This window comes from Amblyraja radiata, chromosome 4, assembly GCF_010909765.2.
Source record: "Amblyraja radiata isolate CabotCenter1 chromosome 4, sAmbRad1.1.pri, whole genome shotgun sequence".
NCBI classification, from domain to species: Eukaryota; Metazoa; Chordata; class Chondrichthyes; order Rajiformes; family Rajidae; genus Amblyraja; species Amblyraja radiata.
The window spans coordinates 57,759,051-57,783,515 of NC_045959.1; the positions used below are offsets into that span (position 1 = coordinate 57,759,051).

At 44.5% G+C, this 24,465-nt stretch overlaps 1 protein-coding gene across 5 annotated transcripts in view; it reads right to left on the minus strand.

Moving 5' to 3' along the window:
- Nucleotides 1–1,429: 1,429 nt before the first annotated feature.
- The window catches only part of LOC116972143 (proteoglycan 4-like), a 31,511-nt gene continuing 8,475 nt past the window's right edge, over nt 1,430–24,465 (minus strand). For 2 of the 5 annotated variants that reach the window (XM_033019517.1, XM_033019520.1), the window contains 2 exons: nt 6,923–12,598; nt 1,430–2,440 (listed from right to left, as the gene is read on the minus strand). In XM_033019517.1, coding sequence (XP_032875408.1) covers nt 1,611–2,440; nt 6,923–12,598 — 6,506 coding nt within the window. In that variant the 3' untranslated portion in view covers nt 1,430–1,610. Of the gene's footprint in view, nt 2,441–6,922; nt 12,599–24,465 lie in introns of those variants that run through there. The other 3 variants (XM_033019518.1, XM_033019519.1, XM_033019521.1) reach the window with 2 other exon arrangements.

Genomic DNA, 24,465 nt, shown 5'->3' on the forward strand with positions numbered 1-24,465 from the left:
TTTCCTTCAGTTCCTCCGTCATCCCAGATCCTCTGGCCACTAGTATATCAGGAAGATTGTTTGTGTCCTCCTTAGTGAAGACGGATCTAAAGTACCTGTTTAACTCATCTGCCATTTCCTTGTTCCCCATAATACATTTCCCCTTTTCGGTCTTCAAGGGTCCAATTTTGGTCTTAACTATTTCTTCCTCTTCACATACCTAAAGAAGCTTTTATATTCTTGGCTAGCTTACCTTCGTACCTCATCTTTTCTCCCCGTATTACCTTTTTAGTTATCTTCTGTTACTCTTTAAACATTAACTAATCCTCTTCCTTCCCGTTCATCTTTGCTACGTTGTACTTCTTTTATATTTATAGTGTCCCTGACGTCTTGTCAGCCACGGTCGCCCCTTACTCCTCTTGGAATCTTTCTTCCTCTTAGGAATGAACTGATCCCGCACCTTCTGTATTATTCCCAGAAATACCTGCCATTGTCATCCGTGCTGGGGTATCTTTCCAGTCAACTTTGGCCAGCTCCTCCCTCTTGGCTCCATAGTCCTCTTTATTCAAGTAACACTGACACCTCCGATTTACCCTTCTCCCTCTCCAACTGTAGATTAAACGTGACCATATTATGGTCACTACCTCTTAATGGCTCCTTAACCTCAAATTCCTTTACCAAATCCGGTTCATTACATAACATTAAATCCAGAATTGCCTTCTTCCTGGTAGGTTCCAATACAAGCTGCTCTAAGAATCCACTTCGGAGGCACTCCACAAGCTCCCTTTCTTGGGATCCAGTACCAACCTGATTTTCCCAGTCTACCTGCATGTTGAAATCTCCCATAACAACCGTAGCATTACCTTTACTACATGCCAATTTTAACTCCTGATTCAACTTGCACCCTATATCCAGACTGCTGTTTGGGGGCCTGTAGAAAAGTCTCATTAGGGTATTTTTACCCTTACAATTCCTTAGTTCTATCCATACTGACTCCAAATCTCCTGTTTCAATGTCACCACTTGCAAGGGACTGAATTTCATTCCTCACCAACAGAGCTACCCCACCCCCTCTGCCTACCTGTCTGTCTTTTCGATAGGACGTATACCCTTGAATATTCAGTTCCCAGCCCTGGCCCTCTTGCAGCCATGTCTCTAATTCCCACAACAAGATACTTGCCAATTTCTAACTGAGCCTCAAGCTCGTCCACTGTATTTCTTATACTTCGCGCATTCATATACAACACTTTGACCTCGGTATTCACCTCCCCTCTGGCACCGTTGGCAATTGGCCCTGACATTACTCTCTTATGCCTTCTTGAACTTTCATTCCCATTAATTCGGGAGTCATTTGTAACTTTTCCTGTACTCACTTCCCCTTCAACTCCATCTTTATACTCCCAATTTGTCAATAGGAATTTCTATCTAGAATTTTTTTAAGAAATGGGAACTAATTGGCAATTAGATCTTTATTGCACAGATTCTTACAAGTTTCTTTAAAGTACCAGGATTCACTATCATAACTATTGTCTTCAGCCTTCTCTTGTGTTTTGCTTAAGAAGACATACCCTAGGCTATCTTTCCACACAGATTCGAAGAGGGTAGAATGCATTGTTGTCCCGGTTCTGTCATTTATTCTTCTTTTGATTCTACTGCTTCTGCTTCCGCTTCTACTTCTGGTTCTGGCGTTTTTGCTTCTGGACTTGTTGTTTCTGGATCTGCCTCTGGGGTCTTCTCTCCGGGACTTGTTGCTTCTGGTGTTTTTTCTCCAGGCATTGTTGCTTCTGGTGATTTGCCTTCAGGTGATGTTGCTTCTGGAGTTTTTGTTCCAGGTGAAGCTGCTCCAGGTGTTGCTTCTGGGGATTTTTTTCCAGGTGATGCTGCACCTGGAGTCGTTGCTTCTGGGGATTTTTTTCCTGGTGATGCAGCTCCTGGTACTGTTGCTTCTGGAGATTTTGTCCCAGGTGAGGTTGTTTCTGGAGATTTTGCTGTTGGTGTTGGTTCTGGAGATTTTGCTGCTGCTGGAGTCGCTTCTGGAGATTTCGATGGGCATGTTCCTTCTGGGGTAGAGTCTGCTTTTCGTTGTTGCTTCTCATCTGCAGTTTGCTCCTTAGACATTACATCAGCAAGATTTTTAATACTGCCAATTAAATCATCCATCTTAGTTCCCAACTCATCAATTCTACCATATACCAATTTAAAGCCCTTATCAACCATGCAGGGCAATTGCTTGTCCTTGCCCTCAGCATTCTTTTCCTCAGGACAAGATGCAACAAGATCCTCTTCTGCAGAATGAGCCTTTGCATCTGCTGCTTCCTTTGAAGAAGCTTGAGCTAGATGGCAGTGTGGAGTGGAGTCTGCTGTCTTTTCCTCAGTGGGGGGAGGTGTTGTGACCTCATCTTTGCTAGACGAATTTAATTGGCAGCTACCATCATCGACAGTCTGTTCAGGTTTCTGAATACCTATATTGGAGAGCAAACATCATGTAAATGGAATCAAAATGGATGTAAACAACTATAACAATAACAATGTCGGGAGGATACTCAACTGGAGTACTGATAGTTGGAGCTACTGATATTTGCAGAGGGTGTAGCAAGGTCATGGTTAGGAAAAGTGTGTGTGAGGAAAGGCTACACACTGACAGATACAGATCGATAGTAGCAATTGGAATGAATAATGGATTATTGAAGGAGCCCAGCTTGACCTCAGGTTACGGACTGGTTTTTGATGCTGAATAGACAGTCACCGAAGAAAATAAGACGATTGTGATGGTGATTTGAATGAGCAAAGGACAGAGTGCTGTAGCCTGGAGTTTAGGAGTTGGCTGGGAATTGTCAAGAAAAAATGATTATTTTCCTGTGAGTTTAGAGTCAATGGGTCATACAGCACAAAAACAGGCTCCTTGGCCCAACCCATCCATGCCGACCAGGTTTTATAATAGAAGCTAGTCCAGTGCCTGCGTTTGGCCCATATCCTTCTAAACCATTGCCATCCACATAGCTGTCTAAATGTCTTTTAAACATTGACAATGTGCCCACCTCTACAGCTTCCTCCGGCAGCTTGCTCCAATTTTGTAGAACCCTCTGTATAAAGAAATTGCTCCTGCAGCTCTCTGATAAATGATTCCCCTTTCACCTTAAATCCATGCAATTGGTAAAGTCTAGTGGAAAAGAAAGCTTGATAGCAATTCATATGGTTGGCTGATCTTGCATGGTTAACTGTGTGTTAATTAATAACTGGGGCTAATGATGTAACGGACCACATTGTTCATCCCAATTTAGAATCATTTAGCCCAGTGAATCTATGCCCATTCTCAAGAGTAACCCAGTCATTTGTGTTTAGGAAGGAACTGCAGATGCTGGTTTAAACCGAAGATAGACCCAAAATGCTGGAGTAACTCAGCGGGACAGGCAACATCTCTGGTGAGAAGGAATGGGTGACGTTTCGGGTCGAGACCCATCTTCAGACTCATGTCAGGGGAGAGGGAGATACATAGATAAGGTCTGTAAAGTGTGAAAACAGGACAAAGGGAATGGAGATCAAGGAAAATGGAGAATAGATCATTGTTAGCTGGGAGAAGGTAACAACAAAGCAAAAATGTAATTGGAGATGGTAAGACTGATCGGTGAACTGGGAAGGGGGAAGGATGGAGTGAGAAGGAAAGCAAGGGTTACATGAAGTTAGAGAAGTCAATGTTCATACCACTGGGGTGTAAGCTGCCCAAGCGAAATATGAGGTGCTGTACCTCAAATTTGCGTTGGGCCTCACTCTAACAATGAAGGAGGCCCAGGACAGAAATGTCAATGTGGGAATGGGAGGGGGAGTTAAAGTGTTTAGCAACGGGAGATCAGGTAGGTTTAGGCGGACTTTCCAGAGATGCTGCCTGTCGCGCTGAATTCCCGCAGCATTTTGGGTCCAGCTAAAGTTGTTTAGTTTAGAGCTACAGCATGGAAACATGCTCTTTGACCCATTAAGTCCACACCAACCATCGATCACCCTTTCACACTAGTTATGTTATCCCACATTCACATCCACTCTCTACACACTTGGGACAATTTACATGGGCCAATTAACCTACAAACCTGCACGTCTTTGGGATGTGGGTGGAAACTCTGGAGAAACATCCTGAGGAAACCCACTAACATAGGGAGAACGTGCAAACTCCCCACAGACAGCACCCAAAGTCTCTGGTGCCTTAAGGCAGCAGCTCACAAGCTCGGGGACAATATCCCTCTATTAATTTTCACCGATTTAGCTTAGAGAGGTCAGTCTACGTGGTTGTGCAGGTGGTTGAAGCAGAGCCAATAAGGGAGTTCAAGAGTGAACTAGTCATCCCACTTTTCTCATAGCTCTGTAAGCTAGAGAGTTCTAGGTAATGATCACTGTGTAATAAAATATGTTGCTCACATCTAAGAACATTAGAAATTGAAGTAGGGTAGGCCATATGGTTCTTTGAGGGTGCTTCTCTATTCAAAAAGGAGATCAAGGATCAAGAAGATTCTAATTTTGTCTCAGCTCCACTTTCCTGCTTGTTCTCCATAATCCTCGACTGCCCCTACTGGGCAAAAATCTACCAAATCAGCTTTGAATATATTTAATGATCCAACCTTCACAATTCCAAATAATCGCAATTCCCTGAGAATAAATTCCTCCACATTACCATCTTGAGTGGGAGGTCTCTTATTCTAAACCTAGAAGTGCTAGTTCCGATGCTTGCACATTAAAAACAAACCTTTTATTCTCAAGTCCTCTCATTCCTGCCATTTTCCTAAACTGCTCATCTGGATAAGAAACTCCCTTCATTCCAGGAGTTGTTTCCAAATCAATTTTATTCCTCATAGACCTATTAGCACGGAAACAGGCCTTTCGGCCTGGCTTGTCCATGCCGATCTGGTTGGCATTCAAGCCCCCCCAATTCCAAACGTTTCCTCTGAGAAACATTATTTTAAATTATTCGGATTGGATTTGACTTGTATGCTTTGTATATTTGAAGCATCACCACCACTTGTTTTTTCAATTCCTGTTAAATTAAGGCTAACTTCCTTTAGTCAATGCAAATGGATTTTAGTGATTGTTGTACAAGGATGCTTAAATACCTTTACCCCAACATAGATCCTGCTCCTGCTCCCTCAACTATATGAAAAATATATACTTTTCTTTTCACAATGAATTCCATATGTCATAACTGTTCATTTTGCTTTAGCTGCATCCATACAACTCACGGTACACATGCTAATTCATGAAAATTAGGTACAATTTTACGTTCCCTCAAAACACATGCTGGAGAACCTCAATGGGTCAGGTAACATCTGTGGAGGGAATGGAGAGATGATGTTTCAGGTTGGGACCGTTTTTCAAAATGATGGAGTGTGGGGGAAGAAAGCTGGAGGTGGGGTAGGGAAGAGCATGGCAAGTGAGGGAGAGGAGTCACTGGCAGATGGGTGCAGATTGTGACAGGGCAGAGTTGAAAAGAAGATAAAAAGGTGTCAGACAAGGAGAGGAGTGAAATATAAAGGCTGAGGGATATGGGAGGAAGGAGATAGGTGGAGGGGAGAGAGGGGGAGCATGGAAATATGAGGCTGGATGCTGAGTTCCCTCATGAATGTTTTTCTACAAAAGAGTTTAAACTTCACATATTTTACCCTTTTGTCACGTGCAGTATTTCTCCTCCATCTTCCTAACTTTACATTACCCACTTAAAAATAAACCAATGCCAATACACTTAAATTGTAACAAAAAGAACAACATATAACACTTATAAAAGGATCTGCACTGGCTTCAAAATAAACGGGACAGGCTGATTGGCCATTTTGGATAGGGGAATGCCAGGTTGTTTTTATAGTATGATCTCATTAACTCATCGCACGCCACTTTCCAAACCACAGCGGCCTGAAAGACAATGGAAATTGGTTGTCATAGTCATAGAGTGATACAGCGTGGAAACAGGCCCTTCGGCCCAACTTACCCACACCTGCCAACATATCCCAGCTACACTAATCCCACTTGCCCGCGTTTGGCCCGTATACCTGTACCTCCAAACCTGTCCTATATCCATGTACCTGTCTAAATTTTTCTCAAATGTTAGGATAGTCCTTGCATCAACTACCACCTCTGGCAGCTTGTTCCATACCCCCGCCACCCTTTGTGTGAATAAGGTACCCCGCAGATTCCAATTAAATGTTTTTCCCTTCATCTTGAACTTGATTCGCCTACTATGGGCAAGAGACTCTGTGCATCTACCCGATCTATTCCTTTCTTGTACGCCCTTTGTAATCACATGGTTGGAAACCAAAGAGAAGGAATTAAATATTAGGTAGAGTCTTTGGTTATTTGTAATTGATTGTGTTGTTCTTTGGAAAAGGATGGGATTGTGTACAGGGATAATGGTAGATAACATGGTTAAGACATGGGGATGTCAACTTCTGCAGCTGAATGAGCATTCCTGCAATATCTGGATCATGAGGAAATGTGGGGAAACAAACTATGGATCTGGGATCTATTTCTTGGCAATTCTCTCTAGGCAGAGACACCTACACAGCTCTTCAGTCTGGCCTTGGGTGACAACAGTAGTTGTAGTGATGCTATATTTAAATATAATTTCTACCCTTTCCTTAATATTACATTAAACCCCTAAGTTGAAACAAAGGAATGTATAGGGATGTGTTGGGAGAATGTATACTAAGCTCAGCATCAATTGGTCAGTTATAAATCCAGAGCAGGTATACGATTTTAAGTGGATGACTTTGTCAAGTGCAAATTTGAAAATTTAGTCAGTGGGATATAGTTGAAAGCAAGTTGTAAATTCCCCAACCTATTTTAACTACTAGTATCTCCTTTAGACTGACAATGTTCATTGTCCGGTAGAAAGATATGACTGATCAACATTTTCTTTCTTATTCTTTGGTTAAAATCATTTAATCTTCAAATATCTGAATCTTCCTTACCGGCACACGCTTCGCCAGTGGATGTTTTATCCTGTGCATCCCCTTCTGATTTATCACATACAGAATCTGTGGAGCTATGACAGGATGTATCCTCTTCAGATGGAGGACAGGGTGATGCTTGCTCAGGTTTCTTATCTTCCACTGCAGCTTCCTCAAAAGAACACGCATAAGCCTCTGCTTCTTCTTTAGGTGGCTCCTCTTTATCGCAAACTGCTTCAGGTTCATCCTTCAATTCATCCTTCAAATGGATTTCTGACACTTGGTGCATTGTGGTTTCATGGTAAGTTACAGGTTCAACGCAAGTTGCTGAATCACTGTAGTTCACAATGCAACATTTTGTGGAAAGGTGCATGAAAATAGGCTTATTAGTGGGTACTGTGTCATAATTACCTCCATCAGGACTTCCTTGCTGATAATGTGGGGCTTTGCATATACTGTTCTGTGGACTAAAAGTTGTTGATGGCTCAGTTGACGTATTATATGGTGGACCATCTGCAGAAGATGGAGCTTTATACAAGCACTGCAAAGTGGGAGCCTGGATATCTTGACCACTTGTTGAATTTTGACTAGAGGCTTTTGAGGCACATTCTAAACATGTTCCGCATGGTTTATTAGATTCTTGATCAGTAGATGAATCCTTTCTACATTGATCACATGAATGTTCTTGGTCAGCCATTGAAACATTGCTAATAGGTTTAGATGCAGCCTTCTTGCATTGTTCACATGAAGGATCTTGACAACCAAATGAGATAGCGCGACTCGGACCTGACGAATAATCTTTTTTACACTGATCACATGAGTGTTCTTGAAAACTAGACGAGGCATTGCTACTTGGAGCCGAGGAATAAACTTGTTGGGTAGATGAATCCTTCTTACATTGATCACATGTGTGTTCTTGACAAACAGACTCGCCTATTGGAGCCGATGAATAATCTTGAGCAGATGATGTCTTCCTACAGAGATCACATGAATGATCTTGACAACTCGAAGAAGCATTGGTACTTGGAGCAGATGAATAATCTTGACAGGTGGAGGACATCTTCGCACACTGATCACATGATTGGTCCTGGCAACTAGATGAGGCGTTCGTACTTAGACCAGGCGAATAATCTTGACAAGTTGAGGACACTTTCCTGCACTGATCACAAGTATGATCCTGACAGCTAGATGAGGCATTTGTACTTAGAGCAGATGAATACTCTGGCCGTGTGGAGGACACCTTCCTACACTGATCACATGTATGGTCCTGACAAGTGGATGAGGCAGTAGCACTTGGAGCAGATGAAAATTCTGGACGTGTGGAAGATGCCTTTCGACACGTATCGCATGTATTGTCGTGGCAACTGGATGAGGCATTAGCACTTGTAGCAGTTGAAAATTCTGGACGTGTGGAAGACGCCTTTCGACACAGATCGCATGTATGGTCCTGGCAACTGGATGAGGCGTTAGCACTTGCAGCAGTTGAAAACTCTGGACGTGTGGAAGACGCCTTTCGACACGTATCGCATGTATTGTCCTGGCAACTGGATGAGGCGTTAGCACTTGCAGCAGTTGAAAACTCTGGACGTGTGGAAGACGCCTTTCGACACGTATCGCATGTATGGTCCTGGCAACTGGATGAGGCGTTAGCACTTGTAGCAGTTGAAAATTCTGGACGTGTGGAAGACGCCTTTCGACACAGATCGCATGTATGGTCCTGGCAACTGGATGAGGCGTTAGCACTTGCAGGAGTTGAAAATTCTGGACCAGATGAGGATGACATCCTGCATTGATCACATGAATGTTCTTGATAACCATCTGAAAGATCATTGCTTGGAACAGACAAGACTGGTTGAGAGGTGGATGATCTTTTCTTGCATTGATTACATGAAGGGTCCTGGCAATCTGTGGACTGATCACCACCTGGAACAGACAAGAACTTTTGATTGGTTGATGACTTCTTCTTACATTGGTCACATGAATGTTCTTCACAAATAGATGAGAGATCACCACTTGGAGCAGATGAGACCCGTTGAGAGGTTGATGACTGCTTCTTACATTGATCACAAGAATGTTCTTGACAATCGCCTGAGACATCATCATTTGGTGCAGAGAAGACAACTAAACAAGTGGATGACTTTTTCTTGCATTGATCACATGATGCATCTTGGCAGCCTGTGGACAGATCAGTGCTTGGAACAGTGGAGAACTGTTGATTGGTTGATGACGTCTTCTTACATTGGTCACATGAATGTTCCTCACAGAGATCACCACTTGGAGCAGATGAAACCCGTTGAGAAGTTGATGACCTCTTGCACTGATCACAAGAATGTTCCTCGCAAACCGAAGAAACATCGCCACTTGGAGCAGTGGACAACTCCTGACAGGTAGATGATTTCTTCTTGCACTGGTCACAAGAATGTTCCTCGCTAGCAGAAGAAACATTGCCACTAGGAGCAGAGGACAACTCCTGACAGGTGGATGATTTCTTTTTGCACTGGTCACACGAATGTTCCTCGCAAACAGAAGAAACCTCGCCACTTGGAGCAGAGGACAACTTCTGACAGGTAGATGATTTCTTCTTGCACTGATCACATGAATGTTCGCCATTTGCAGAAGAGACATCACCACTATTAGCGGAGGATAATGCTTGATCAGTAGATGACCACTTGCACTGATCACATGAATGTTCCTCACAGACTGGTGAGAGATTACCACTTGCACCAGACAGAAATTGACTGCCAGATGACTTCTTCTTGCACACATCACATGAATGTTCATCACAAACAGGTGAGACATTGCCACTTGGACCGGAGGATCTTTGTGTATAACTATCTGACTTCTTACACTGATCACACGAATGTTCCTCACAAACCGCTGATACATTGCCACTTGGAGCGCCGGATACTTGTTGACGAGTATCTGACTTTTTGCACTGATCGCATGAATGTTCCTCACAGACTGGTGAGAGATTACCACTTGCACCGGACAAAAACTGTTGACTGCCAGAAGACTTTTTCTTGCATAGATCACAAGAATGATCCTCACAAACAGCTGAGACGTTGCCACTTGGAGCGGAGGATACCTGTTGGTAACTATCTGACTTCTTACACTGATCGCATGAATGATCCTCACAAACAGCTGATACGTTGCCACTTGGAGCAGAGGATACTTGTTGACGGGTATCTGACTTCTTGCACTGATCGCATGAATGATCCTCACAAACAGGCGATACATTGCCACTTGGAGCAGTAGATACTTGTTGAGTATCTGACTTCTTACACTGATCGCATGAATGTTCCTCACAAACAACTGAGACATTGCCACTTGGAGCGGAGGATACTGGACGTGTATCTGACTTCTTACACTGATCGCATGAATGATCCTCACAAATAACTGACACATTGCCACTTGGAGCGGAGGATACTGGATGAGTGTCTGACTTCTTACACTGATCACATGAATGATCCTCACAAATAACTGAGACATTGCCACTTGGAGCTGAGGATACTGGACGGGTATCTGACTTCTTGCATTGATCGCATGAATGTTCTTCGCAAACAGCTGCAACATTGCCACTTGGAGCGGAGGATACTGGACGGGTATCTGACTTCTTGCATTGATCGCATGAATGTTCCTCACAAACAGCTGCGACAATGCCACTTGGAGCTGAGGATACTGGTCGGGTATCTGACTTCTTGCATTGATCGCATGAATGTTCCTCACAAACAGCTGCAACATTGCCACTTGGAGCTGAGGATACTGGTCGGGTATCTGACTTCTTGCATTGATCGCATGAATGTTCCTCGCAAACAGCTGCGACAATGCCACTTGGAGCGGAGGATACTGCTTCAGAAGTTGATTTTTTGCATTGATCACAAGAATGTTCTTCACAAACTGCTGCAACATCTTCATCACATGGCTCAGAGGTTACTAGTTGAGATGTTGACTTCTTACACTGATCACATGAATGTTCCTCACAAACTGATAAGACGTCACCACTTGGAGCAGAGGATAATTGTTGACGACTAGTTGTCTTCTGCTTGCACATATCACATGAATGTTCTTTACAATCAACCGCAATATCACCACTTGGAGCAGCTGATAACCTTTTACGAGATAACTTCTTGCATTGATCACACAAATGTTCTTTATAATCAGCTGCAACATCACCACTTGGAGCAGATACAGGCAGCTGAGTAGATGACTTCTTCTTGCACTCATCACATGAATGGTCTTGACACACAGTTGTGACTCCACCACTCATAGGTGTTTTGTCCTGACTCATACAACGCTCACATGAATGTTCTTCACAGATAGATGTCATACTGCCAGGTGCCATCTGATCTTGGTGAATGGATGGTACCTTCTTACACTGATCACATGAATGGTCCTCACAAATAATTAAGACATCGCCAGTTCCAGCAGCTGAAGTTTCTTGACGAACAGAGCTCATCCTTAACTCATCCTGTGGCGAAGGTGATTGGAGCCACACAGATGGTTGTTGGGCACGTTGAGATAATGAAGTGTCGCCAACAGTTGATTTATAAACAGACTTGTCGTCGATGGGTGGAGAACAACTGTCATATGCAAGAGGCACTGTTTGTTGATTCATTAATGGATATTGAGGTGATGAGGTTCGTTGATAAACAGGAGGAGATCTATTACTGTATTGAGATGGTAAGGGCTGGTAAACAACTGGACCAACATTTGCATATTGATGTGACATCCCTTGATAATAAGGTTGAAATGGAGACGGTACAGGTTGTGCGTAAACAGGAGGGGACTGATATTGAGATGTCATTGATGGTTGGTAAGTAGCTGGGGTTTTTTGTTCATATTGAGGTGCGGCTGGGGACGTGCCCCGGCCTGAAGGAGACGATAATAAGCCAGGAGCCGGACAAATCTCCATGGTCTTGTTACTATAAGTCGTAGGTGCATGTTCTGTTTGAGGAGGTGAAGTCACCGTCTGCTGTGGAGATTCAGCTGCTGGTGAAACAGACATAGTCTTCCTGTCACCTGCAGAAGGCATGGTTACTTGTTGAACAGGTGATTTTGGTGGTTCATATGGGGGACGTATAATCTCTTGATGAATGGGTGCACTTTTAACCATGTAGTCATATGGAGCAGGACATGGTAGAGGGCCTTGTCGAGGAGGCTGAGCCATAATTAGAGTTTCATATGGAAGAGGAACAGGTTCTGGACGAAGTGCTGGAGCTATAATCATAGGCTCAAATGGAGCAGGCATAGGTTCTTGAGTGAAATATGGGGCCCTAATATAAGGGTCATATGGAGCAGGTATCATTTCTTGATAATATGGAGCCCTAATCAAAGGCTCGCACGGAATAGGTACAGGTTCATGACGAATGTATGGTGACCTCATCAAAGCTTCATAGGGAAGAGGTTGGACATCTTGACGTATATATGGTCCACGAGCCATATTGTCCTGTGGAATTGGTACAGTTTGTTGCTGAGGGACAGTTTCGGGTGGAAGAGGTGTTGGAGCTTGCTGCTGTGCAGAAGCGTTCCTTATCAAAGACATGGATGTTGAGGCTTCATGTCGAGTAGTAGGAGGGGCCTTTTCACCAAGGATTTTTGACATAATTTCCTGATTAATAAGTGAAGAATCCTTAGACACTGACTTAACAGGTTGATCATCGGAGACAGCTCGATGTGCCTTCTCATCAATATTTCCAGCTATTGTGGTTTGTAAAGAAAGAAGTAAAATTATTTAGTTACAGCAAGGTAAACACCCAATGTTAATAATATTTATCATTATAATGCACCTTTATTTACAGTATTCCTCTAAACATATATTATAAACAGATTTGGGCTCACAGAATTACAAAGAAGTTACAGCAGAAACAGGCCACTTGATCTTTGTTGGTGTTTTACTTCATACAGTGGCTTGCAAAAGTATTCATACTCCTTGAACTTTTCCACATTTTGTCACGTTACAACCACAAATGTAAATGTATTTTATTGGGATTTTATGTGATAGACCAACACAAAGTGGCGCATAATTGTGAAGTGGAAGGAAAATGATACATGGTTTTCAAATCTTTTTACAAATAAAAAACTGAAAAGTGTGGCGTGCAAAAGTATTCAGGCCCCTTTACTCTGATACCCCTAAACAAAATCCAGTGCAGCCAATTGCCTTCAGAAGTCACCTAATTAGTAAATAGTGTCCACTTGTGTGTAATCTAATCTCAGTATAAATACAGCTGTTCTGTGAAGGCCTCAGAGGTTTGTTAGAGAACATTAGTGAACAAACAGCATCATGAATCCTAATGAAGTGCTTCGAAAGGCTGGTCCTCTCCCACATCAAATCCAGCATCCGTGCCTCATTGGACTCTCATCAATTTGCATACAGGGCAAATAGATCAACAGAGGATGCCATCACTCTGGCTCTTCACACTGTCCTGACTCACCTGGACAGACAGGGCACATACGTGAGGATGCTCTTCATTGACTATAGCTGCATTCAATACGGTCATCCCCACCAAGCTCACCACCAAGCTCCACCAGCTAGGCCTCAGCTCGCCGATATATGCGATTGGATCCTGAACTTTCTGACGGAGCGACCGCAGGCAGTGAGACTGGGCCCGCACCTGTCCTCCACTATCACCCTGAGCACCGGCACACCACAGGGCTGTGTACTAAGCCCCATGCTCTACTCCCTCTTCACTCACAACTGTGTTCCTGCATTCGACACCAACACCATCGTGAAGTTTGCAGACGACACAATAGTGATTGGGCTGATCACCAACGGTGATGAAACAAAATACAGAGCGGAGTTGCAGAACCTGGCGGACTGGTGCACACGTAACAACTTGTCACTAAACACCTCCAAGACCAAGGAGCTGATTATTGACTTCAGGTGGTCCCATAATGGAGAATACGCCCCAATCTCCATTTACGGGGAAAGTGTGGAGAGAGTGTCCAGCTTTAAGTTTCTGGGCACTCACATTTCTGAGGACCTCACATGGTCCACCAACACCGCTGCGCTGGTCAAGAAGGCACAGCAACGACTGTTCTTCCTGAGGACATTAAAAAAGACTGGTCTGCCCCAACAGCTGCTGACAACGTTCTACCGCTGCACCACAGAGAGCATATTAACGTATGGCATCTCTGTGTGGTATCTCAGCTGCACGGAGGCGGAGAGGAGAGTTCTTCAGCGCGTCGTCCACAGAGCGCAGAGGATCATTGGGACACAGCTACCAGCCTTGGAGGGCATCTACCACATACGGTGCCTCAGGAAGGCCATCAGCATCCATAAAGACTCCTCACACCCTTGTAACGGACTGTTCGAACTACTTCCCTCCGGCAGACGTTACAAGGCCTTCTACGCCCGAACCTCCAGACTCAGAAACAGCTTTATTCCCAGAGCTATAGCGGCTCTGAACCGGCCCTGCTGAGTGCCCACACCCTCCCTGGACTGTCTCCCTCGGATGGCCACGTCACACAGCTTATTTATTTATTTTACTCTTCTTTTACATCGGTTGGAAGCTCCATACTAAATCTCGTTGCACTGACTTGCAATGACAATAAAAGATATTATTATTATTATTATGAAGCCCAAGGAACACACCAGACAGGTCAGGGATAAAGTTGTGGAGAAGTTTAAAGCAGGGTTAGGTTATAAAAAAATATCCCAAGCTTTGAACATCTCACGGAGCACTGTTCAATCCATCATCCGAAAATGGAAAGAGTATGGCACAACTGCAAACCTACCAAGACATGGCCGTCCACCTAAACTGACAGGCCGGGCAAGGAGAGCATTGATCAGAGAAGCAGCCAAGAGGCCCATGGTAACTCTGGAGGAGCTGCAGAGATCCACAGCTCAGGTGGGAGAATCTGTCCACAGGACAACTATTAGTCGTGCACTCCACAAATCGGGCCTTTATGGAAGAGTGGCAAGAAGAAAGCCATTGTTGAAAAAAAGCCATAAGAAGTCCCGTTTGCAGTTTGCCACACGCCATGTTGGGGACACAGCAAACATGTGGAGGAAGGTGCTCTGGTCAGATGAGACCAAAATTGAAGTTTTTGGCCTAAATGCAAAACGCTATGTGTGGCGGAAAACTAACACTGCACATCACCCTGAACACACCATCCCCACTGTGAAACATGGTGGTGGCAGCATCATGCTGTGGAGATGCTTTTCTTCAGCAGGGACAGGGAAGCTGGTCAGAGTTGATGGGAAGATGGATGGAGCCAAATACAGGGCAATCTTTGAAGAAAACCTGTTAGAGTCTGCAAAAGACTTGAGACTGGGGCGGAGGTTCACCTTCCAGCAGGCAACGACCTTAAACATACAGCCAGAGCTACAATGGAATGGTTTAGATCAAAGCATATTCATGGGTTAGAATGGCCCAGTCAAAGTCCAGACCTAAATCCAATTGAGAATCTCTGGCAAGACTTGAAAATTGCTGTTCACAGATGCTCTCCATCCAATCTGACTGAGCTTGAGCTATTTTGCAAAGAAGAATGGGCAAAAATTTCAGTCTCTAGATGTGCAAAGCTGGTAGAGACATACCCCAAAAGACTTGCAACTGTAATTGCAGCGAAAGGTGGTTCTACAAAGTATTGACTCAGGGGGGCTGAATACTTTTGCACGCCACACTTTTCAGTTTTTTATTTGTAAAAAAATTTGAAAACCATGTATCATTTTCCTTCCACTTCACAATTATGCACCACTTTATGTTGGTCTATCACATAAAACCCCAATAAAATACATTTACGTTTGTGGTTGTAATGTGACAACATGTGGAAAAGTTCAAGGGGTATGAAAACTTTTGCAAGCCACTGTATATGCCTTTTCCCTACCTGTCACATATCCTCTATTCATTTCTCCTTCATGTGCTTGCCTAAATTCCCTGTAAGTTCATCTAATTTATTTATTTGAGCCATTCCATGTGATTTGCAAGTTCCTCATTCTAACTACTTTCTTTGTAAAGACGTTTTATTGATGATTCATTCACTTCAGCATTATTGCAAAGGCATTAGCAGGTTTTCCAGTGAGAAAGGTTGTGGATACTAGTAGCAATTGCTTCTACTATAGGATTTCTGTTGAGTCTTGTAAATCTGGAGAAGTCCAGTGAGCATCCTGCTGGTTTGGTCGCCATTGATATTGTGTGCACAAACCCAGCTGAGATTGGAGTGTCTCAGAATTAACCTACCAGTGCATTCAGAACAGTTACACACATTTTAAGGAGGAAAGGTACCAGGATCAAATGTTAATGATGATTTATATTCCGTAAATTAGACGAAGCTGAAAATCTGTCATTGAAGATACTTGAAATAGAGAATAGATTTTTTGAAATACTTTTTTCATTTGTAATTCTACTTATAAGATGCCTGTACTTGTTTTTGGCTGTTTCAGGATTGTCAGAGCATCTGCAGACACCTATTCCCCTCTCTCCCAACAAAAAATCTAGTTACTATGAAACATTTTTTTTGTAGTTCTTCAGGATGCCTGAAATGGTTGACTTCTCAGACTCTACAGACCAATCAAAATGTTGTTTAGCCAGAGGGTGGTGAATATGTGGAATTTATTGCCACAGACTGCGGTGGAAGCCAAGTCAATGGGTATTTTTGAAGTGGAAGTTGACAGGCTCTTGATTAGTAAGGGTGTCGAAGGTTACGGGGAGAAGGCAGCAGAATAGAGTTGAGAGGGAAAGATAGATCAGCCATGAATGAATGGCGGCGTAGACTTGATGTCCCGAATGACCTAATTCTGATCCTATGACATATGAACTTATGAGATCGATAATGGTCTGAGAGATGAGGCCGACTTCATTGGGGACCCTCAGTTTATATTTTATCAGGCTTTACTGGACTTTATCTTGTACTAAACGTTATTCCTTTGATCATGTATCTGTACAATGTGGAAGGCTTGATTATAATCATGTAGTCTTTTTGCAGACTGGATAGCATGCAACAAAAAAGCTTTTCACTGTTCCTCAATACACGTGACATCTATCATGCCTCTAGGGTCTTTGGCCAGAAACAGCTGATCGCTTACTCAGAGTCATTGTTGACTGCACTAATGGAGGGCAACTTGATCTCGCCTCCTACGTTTCCACTGCAAAAGCTGAGTCTCTCCCAAAATGCGAGGTAAATGGAAGATTTTGCAGTTTACACAACATTCTACAGTATAAGACGGGTGAGAAACCTGGATTTGTTACCTTTTAGAGGAGCTATATTTGCCTATGTATTAATTAAACAAAAAAAAAAACTGAATGTGACAGTTAAAGGCATAATTGTGAGAAAGATCAATGCAAAGATGTTTTACACGATCTGTCAATAAATGGTCTTCAGATTGAAAGGGTAATGTTAATGAGGTAGACACAAAATGCTGGAGTAACTCAGTGGGACAGGCAGCATCTCTGGAGAGAAGGAATGGGTGATGTTTCGGGTTGAGACCGTTAATGAGGTCTTTGGGAAATATTTCGGGACCACACCTTGCTCTTTTAATACCATCAATCTGGGTATCTGAGAAAGTTGAGAGAAGAAAATGACTGGGAATCTTGATTTTTCACAAGAGTGGCATAAGAACAGCCATTCTAATGCGAAAAACACTCCAGAGATATAAAGAAGAAGGGCACTATCCATGAAAGTAATGGAGTATTAATCTCACGGCATCCTGCAGAATTGGCCATTTACAGTTTAATGTTGCTGCCCGAATTAAGATTGCATGTTAATTTCTGTCTCCAAGATGTTTAAACAAAATATGCAATTAGAAAAATTTTAAGATTTGAATTTTCTTGGTATGTTAATCCTAAAGTGCAAAATGTTGAACAAAAATCCTACAGTTTAACAGAGGAATTGCTCTAACTGACATGCCTTTGTGGGGGACTGGATCATCGATGACCTTCATCACCCTCTCAAAAAACGGAATCAAGTTAGTAAGACCTGATCTGCCGCAGAAAAAGCCAAGTTGACTGTCTAAAAACCTGTGTGGACCAACTGGCGGGAGTTTTTACGGACATTTTCAACCTCTCACTTCTGAGGTCTGAGGTCCCCACCTGCTTTAAAAGGGCATTAATTATACCGGTGCCCAAGAAGAGTAAGGTGACGTGCCTCAATGACTATCGACCAGTGGCACTAACGCCGGTGGTGATGAAGTGCTTTGAGAGGTTGATCATGGAGCAAATCAACTCCTACCTTGACAAAAACCTGGACCCACTGCAGTTACCTACCACCACAACAGATCAACGGTGGATGCGATCTCGCTTGCCCTCCACTCCGCACTGGACCACTTGGACAACAAAAACTCATATGTCAGGCTGTTATTCATTGATTACAGCTCGGCATTTAACACAATCATCCCCTCCAAACTGGTTACCAAACTCGCAGAACTGGGTCTCTGCGCATCCCTCTGCAACTGGATCCTCGACTTCCTCATCCACAGACCACAGTCTGTTCGTATTGGTGGAAATGTGTCAGCCTCGATAACAATCAGCACGGGAGCACCTCAAGGCTGCGTGCTCAGCCCCCTGCTGTACTCACTCTATACCCATGACTGCGTAGCGAACCACAGTGCGAACTCCATCATCAAGTTCGCTGACGACACCACTATTGTGGGGCGTATCACTGATGGGGATGAGTCAGAATACAGAAGAGAGATCGAGCAACTGTCCATATGGTGCCAGCGCAATAACCTGGCCCTCAACACCAGCAAAACCAAGGAACTGATTGTGGACTTTGGAAGGAGTTGGAGGGGGACCCACAGCCCCATTTATATCAACTGGGTCTCTGCGCATCCCTCTGCAACTGGATCCTCGACTTCCTCATCCACAGACCACAGTCTGTTCGTATTGGTGGAAATGTGTCAGCCTCGATAACAATCAGCACGGGAGCACCTCAAGGCTGGTTGAAAGGGTCAAGAACTTCAAATTCCTGGGCGTGCACATCTCTGAAGATCTTTCCTGGTCCGAGAACACTAACGCAATTATCAAAAAAGCTCATCAGCGCCTCTACTTCCTGAGAAGATTACGGAGTCGGATTGTCAAGGAAGACTCTCTCTAACTTCTACAGGTGCACAGTTGAGAGAGCATACTGACCGGTTGCATCGTGGCTTGGTTCGGCAATTTGAGCGCCCTGGAGAGGAAAAGACTACAAAAAGTAGTAAACACTGCCCAGTCCATCATCGGCTCTGACCTTCCTTCCATCGAGGGGATTTATCGCAGTCGCTGCCTCAAAAAGGTTGGCAGTATCATCAAAGACCCACACCATCCTGGCCACAGACTCATCTCCCTGCTACCTTCAGGTAGAAGGTACAGGAGCCTGAAGACTGCAACAACCAGGTTCAGGAATAGCTACTTCCCCACAGCCATCAGGCTATTAAACCTGGCTCGGACAAAACTCTGATTATTAATAACCACTTTCTGTTATTTGCACTTTACCAGTTTATTTATTCATGTGTGTATATATTTATATCATGGTATATGGACACATTTATCTGTTTTGTAGTAAATGCCTACTATTTTCTGTGTGCTTAAGCAAGAATTTCATTGTCATATACAGGGACACATGACAATAAACTCACTTGAACTTGAACTTGAACCTAATTATCCCATTCTAATTCCTAGCCCAGAGAAACCTCTCCAATAGTTTCCTTACCATTGACACGAGGCTCAACAATTTATAATTCCATTGACTATCTCTACTTCCCTTCTTAAACAAAGGAACATTGCTACTCTCCAGACCTCTGGGACCTCGCTTGTGACTAAAGAAGTTAGATCGATCCTCAAAAAGGCTCTTTGCCAAGATCTTCAACAACTACCTCCTGCTTCCGTTTTAGGTGTGACTATCTCAATGAAACTCTATCAGCATCACAGATATTTCTGAGTGAACCTAACTGCTTGATTCAGTCGGTCAGCAGATGTAGCTGGATGCCAAAGGCATAGTCACCACATACGCTGAAAGCTTCCCTGATCTCATACATCCTGTAAAACGAACATACCACTTCCCTTACTGCCATTCTGACTATAATATCTAAAGAGTAAAGAGGACTACTGGTCAAAGGCCTATCTGAAAAGCACCTCTCCATGTACCTGTCCATCTTCTCATTCAGTCCTGTATCTTCCCTAGTCATTCTCTATCGTTTTATAAAATGGCACCACAATTGTAACCGAGCTACGATATACTTTAACATAATGCCTACTTTTAAATAAACGAGTTTGTTATTCCGAAAAATGTAAGGAATCATGGGGTTTGGCAAAGGTCACTTGATACAATCATTCCCGGCAACTGTGCTGCTGCATTGACACAGACCTGCGTTTCATCCGTAGTCATGATCGAACCCGGATCTCCGGCGCTGCGAACGCTGTTGAATTGCTACTGGACCGTCCCCGTCCCCTCCCGAGTGTCCCATCCCTATCCGGAGATGTCCGGAGATGTCCGGGGTGACCCTAGACTAACAGGACACCGGGCCAGGCTTATTGCCAACGCGGAGAAGAAACGCTAACTCCAGCTCAACTCCGCTAACTCCAGCCTGTCCCACAGGGTTAATCGCCAGCCCTGGATTGACGGGACACCGGCCCAGACTCACAGCCAGCGTGGAGAAGAAGCGCTAACTCCAGCTCAATTTCTGCAACTTTTAATTATTGGTGTTTTTGTACTGCAAGATCCTTTTGTTTTTCTATCCTGTTCCACAATGTTGACAGCCTTCCTTAATATAGTATAGACAAATTTAGAAATGACAGCTTCGCCACTGCAAATAACTCCTGTACTCTGTGTCCTGAAGCCGACAAACATTCTATTCTGCTACATGTCTCTTACCTCCACATTTTCTAACCATTTGTGTGTCTCTTTTGGGGTATCTTACTTAAGGCCTTTTGATAATTTGAATAAATGACATGAACAACATTACAATAGTCTACTCTCTGCACTATCTCCTCAAAAAACTCAATAAGATGGTCAAACAAGATTTTCTCCTTTGAAATCCATGCTGAATATTCCTACTACAACCCACAGAAAGTACAGCACAGGAACAGGCCTCTTGTCCACAATGTGCTGTATCTATCTAAAAACCACTATCATATCTGCCTCCATTATCAGCCTCGATAGCTCAGTCTGTGTAAAAACTGTTGCCCTGCACATCTCTTTAAAACTTTGCCACTTTCACCTTAAAGCTGTGCCCTCTAGTATTTGACAGTTAGACCTGGGATAATATTTCTAACTGCCTACCCCCTATTTATGCCTCTCTTATATATACTTTTATCAGGTCTCATTTATATTTTCTGTCCTTAGGCATTCTAATATTCTTATTCTTAGCAGTATTTCCATTACTTTTCCTTCACTGATTGGTCTATATTACTCGATAATTCCAAGAATGTATTCTAAACCCCTTCTTAAATGTGTATTGCATTATCTATCCACTATTCCTCTGGCACTGCACTTTTTCCAGTGTATATCTATTCTATTACTAAAACTCTCATCTTGACCTCTTCCGGTCTGCATTGTTTTTAAATGTGTGCAAAAACGGTACCCTATATCGCTAAGATCTTTCTCCACCTTACTCACCGTTCCCCTCTGCTCCAAGCGCACCAAGTTTTGTTCCGATCGGTGGAATATTAGAAATATTATGAAGGTTTAAAAATAATCGTGAGATCAGCAGATTGGCCTTCTCGCCTGCCAGTCACCATGAAGCCATGATATTTCCGGGGGCAAGGAGAATAAAGCCCCGGAGGCCAGGCGTGAGTCAGTCAGCCCGGAAGCAGCGAGTGAGAGGTGAGTCCAGAACTGTGAGTCCATAAGCCATGAGTGAGTGAACTGTGAGTCCACAAGCTGTGGCTGAGTGAACTGTGAGTCCACAAACCGTGAGTGAATGAACTGTGAGTCCACAAGCTGTGTTGAGTCCGGATGTCATGCTGATTGCAGAAGTCGCGCTGAGTCCGGAAGTTGCTCTTGAGTCTGGAAGTTGCTCTTGAGTCCGGAAGTCGCACTTGAGTCCGGAAGTCGCGCTTGAGTCCAGAGGTCCACAAGCAGTGAGTGTGTGAACTATGAGTCCACATGCCGTGAGTGACTGAACTGTGAGTCCACAAGCCGTGAGTGACTGAACTGTGAGTCCACAAGCCGTGAGTGAGAGAACTGTGAGTCCACAAGCCGGGAGTGACTGAACTGTGAGTCCACAAGCCGTGAGTGAGAGAACTGTGAGTCCACAAGCCGTGGCTGAGTGAACTGTGAGTCCACAAGCCGTGGCTGAGTGAACTGTGAGTCCACAGGCCGTGGCTGAGAGAACTGTGAGTCCACAAGCCGTGGCTGAGTGAACGGTGAGTCCACATGTCGTGGCTGAGTGAACTGTGAGTCCACCAGCCGTGGCTGAGTGAACTGTGAGTTCAAAGGTTCAAAGGTTATTTTATTGGTCACATACACCTAGGTGTAGTGAAATGCTTCTTGCCAATGCAGCACATAAAGAAAGAATACAGACATAACAGTAATAAAGAAATTTAAACATAAAAACATCCCCCCACAATGGTTCCCATTATAAGGGAAGGCACAATGTCCAGTCCCCATCCCATGTCCACCCATAGTCGGGCCTATTGAGGCCTCCACAGTTGCCTTTACGGAGGCCCGATGTTCCAGGCCGTTCTCGCCGGGTGATGGTGCTCCGGCGTCGGGAGAATGGTCTTAGCGGCATGGGAACCCTGGAACGGCCGCTTCCCTTACCGAGGATTCCGAAGCCAGCAAGGCCGCACCGGATGGCGCTCCACCACTGGCGATCTCGGCAAGAGATCCCAGTCTCCCGATGAAAAGTCAGCGCCACCGCCCGCAGCTGGCCACTCCACAGACCCGCAGCTCCGCGATGTTTCAACAGCGGTCTTCAGCTCACTGGAGCTCCAGCACGGCGCGGCCTTGCTGGCTTCGGAATCCTCGGTAAGGGAAGCGGCCGTTCCAGGGTTCCCATGCCGCTAAGACCATTCTCCCGACGCCGGAGCACCATCACCCGGCGAGAATGGCCTAAGACCATTCTCCCGGGCCGCCGAAGCCGAGGTACTGGGCGGTCCCCTCAGGAAACGCCGCTCCAGGCCCGCTGGTAGGCCGCAAGGGCGGGTCGAAAGTGCAGCCCGGAGAAAAGCTGCCTCTCCAACCAGTTAGGGACCCTGAAAAGTAGTTCCCCCCCCCACCCCCCCAAATAAAAAAGACTAGAACTCCAAAAACAAAACACTAAAACTCACTAAAAATCTAAAAAAAAAAGAGAAAAACTAACAGCTGCAGGCTGGGCAGCCATACCACACAGGACGGCGCCCCCTCAATTCACAAGCCGTGCTGAGTGAACTGTGAGTCCACAAGCTGTGACCGAGCGAACTGTGAGTCCACAAGCCGTGAGTGAGTGAACTGTGAGTCCACAAGACTCCATTCGGCCCACAACACCCATACTAACCGTCCAGAAAGCCCCCTTCCCACTGGCCACCGCCTGAAGCCGCCCCCCTCCTCCTGCTGCAGGACGCTCCCGCCTCCCCCACCGGCCATGGACAGCCCCGCCTGAAGTCGTGCCCCTCCCCAGGCTGCAGGATGCTCCCCCCACCGGCCCCCGACAGCCCCCGCCTGAAGCCGACCCCCTCCTCCGGCTGCAGAACGCTACAAGAGACGCAACAAGATATAATGGACTGAATAAATCTCCTCTTTAACAATTAAATTGTTGTTATATTTTAAGAGTTATTCACATTTTAAGCTTTAATAAAACCCTTTTCCCAAGCCCGTCAGCTGCACCTGCGCAGTTATACCTGCATGTTCTACGTCACAATGGGAACCCAATGGGAGGTAACGTCTGCGCCGCCGGGGAGCCGCTGAGAGTGGATGGGGGGGGAGGGTTTGAGGGGTGGATGGAGTGAGTATGTGTGTGGGGGGGGGGGGGGGAAGGGCAATGGGTGGAGTGGGGGGGTTGAGGGGAGGAGAGTAGGAGGGATCAGGGGCATCACAAATGCCGGCGCAATATATGCGTGAGTGGTGGAATATTGGAATTGGTGGAGAGATGGAATATTGCGTTGGGGGACCATGCCACCCATGTGAGAATGGGACCCAATGGGTCCCACTTAGTCTAGTTCTTTTTAAATGCATAGATGTACCCTGTCTGGTTCAGGGATTTTAAACTCTATTGAGTTTGTACAGCAAGTATAGGGCGGCTCAGTGGCGCAGCAGTAGAGTTGCTACCTTACAGTGCCAGGGTTCTGGGTTTGTTCCTGACTATGTCTGTATGGAGTTTGTACTGATGACCACATGGGATTTCCCCAGATGCTCCGGTGTCCTCCCACATTCCAAAGATGTACAGGTCTGTAAGTTAATTGACTTCTGTAAAAAAAAAAAATTGTCCCTAGTGCATATGTTTCCGTGCTGCATCTCTAAACTAAACTTGAAACTAGGTTAAAGTTGATCTGAGGCTTGACAAGCAATTGTAATATTTATGATTTAATTTGTAGTCTTCCTCACACATAAACCTCTTCTCTACACATACTGTCAAGAGTCAATAGTTTAATAGTTATATGTCTTGACAAAGGAACAATGAAATTCTTACTAACAGCAGAATTACAGGCCTGCAAACACAATACCCATATATA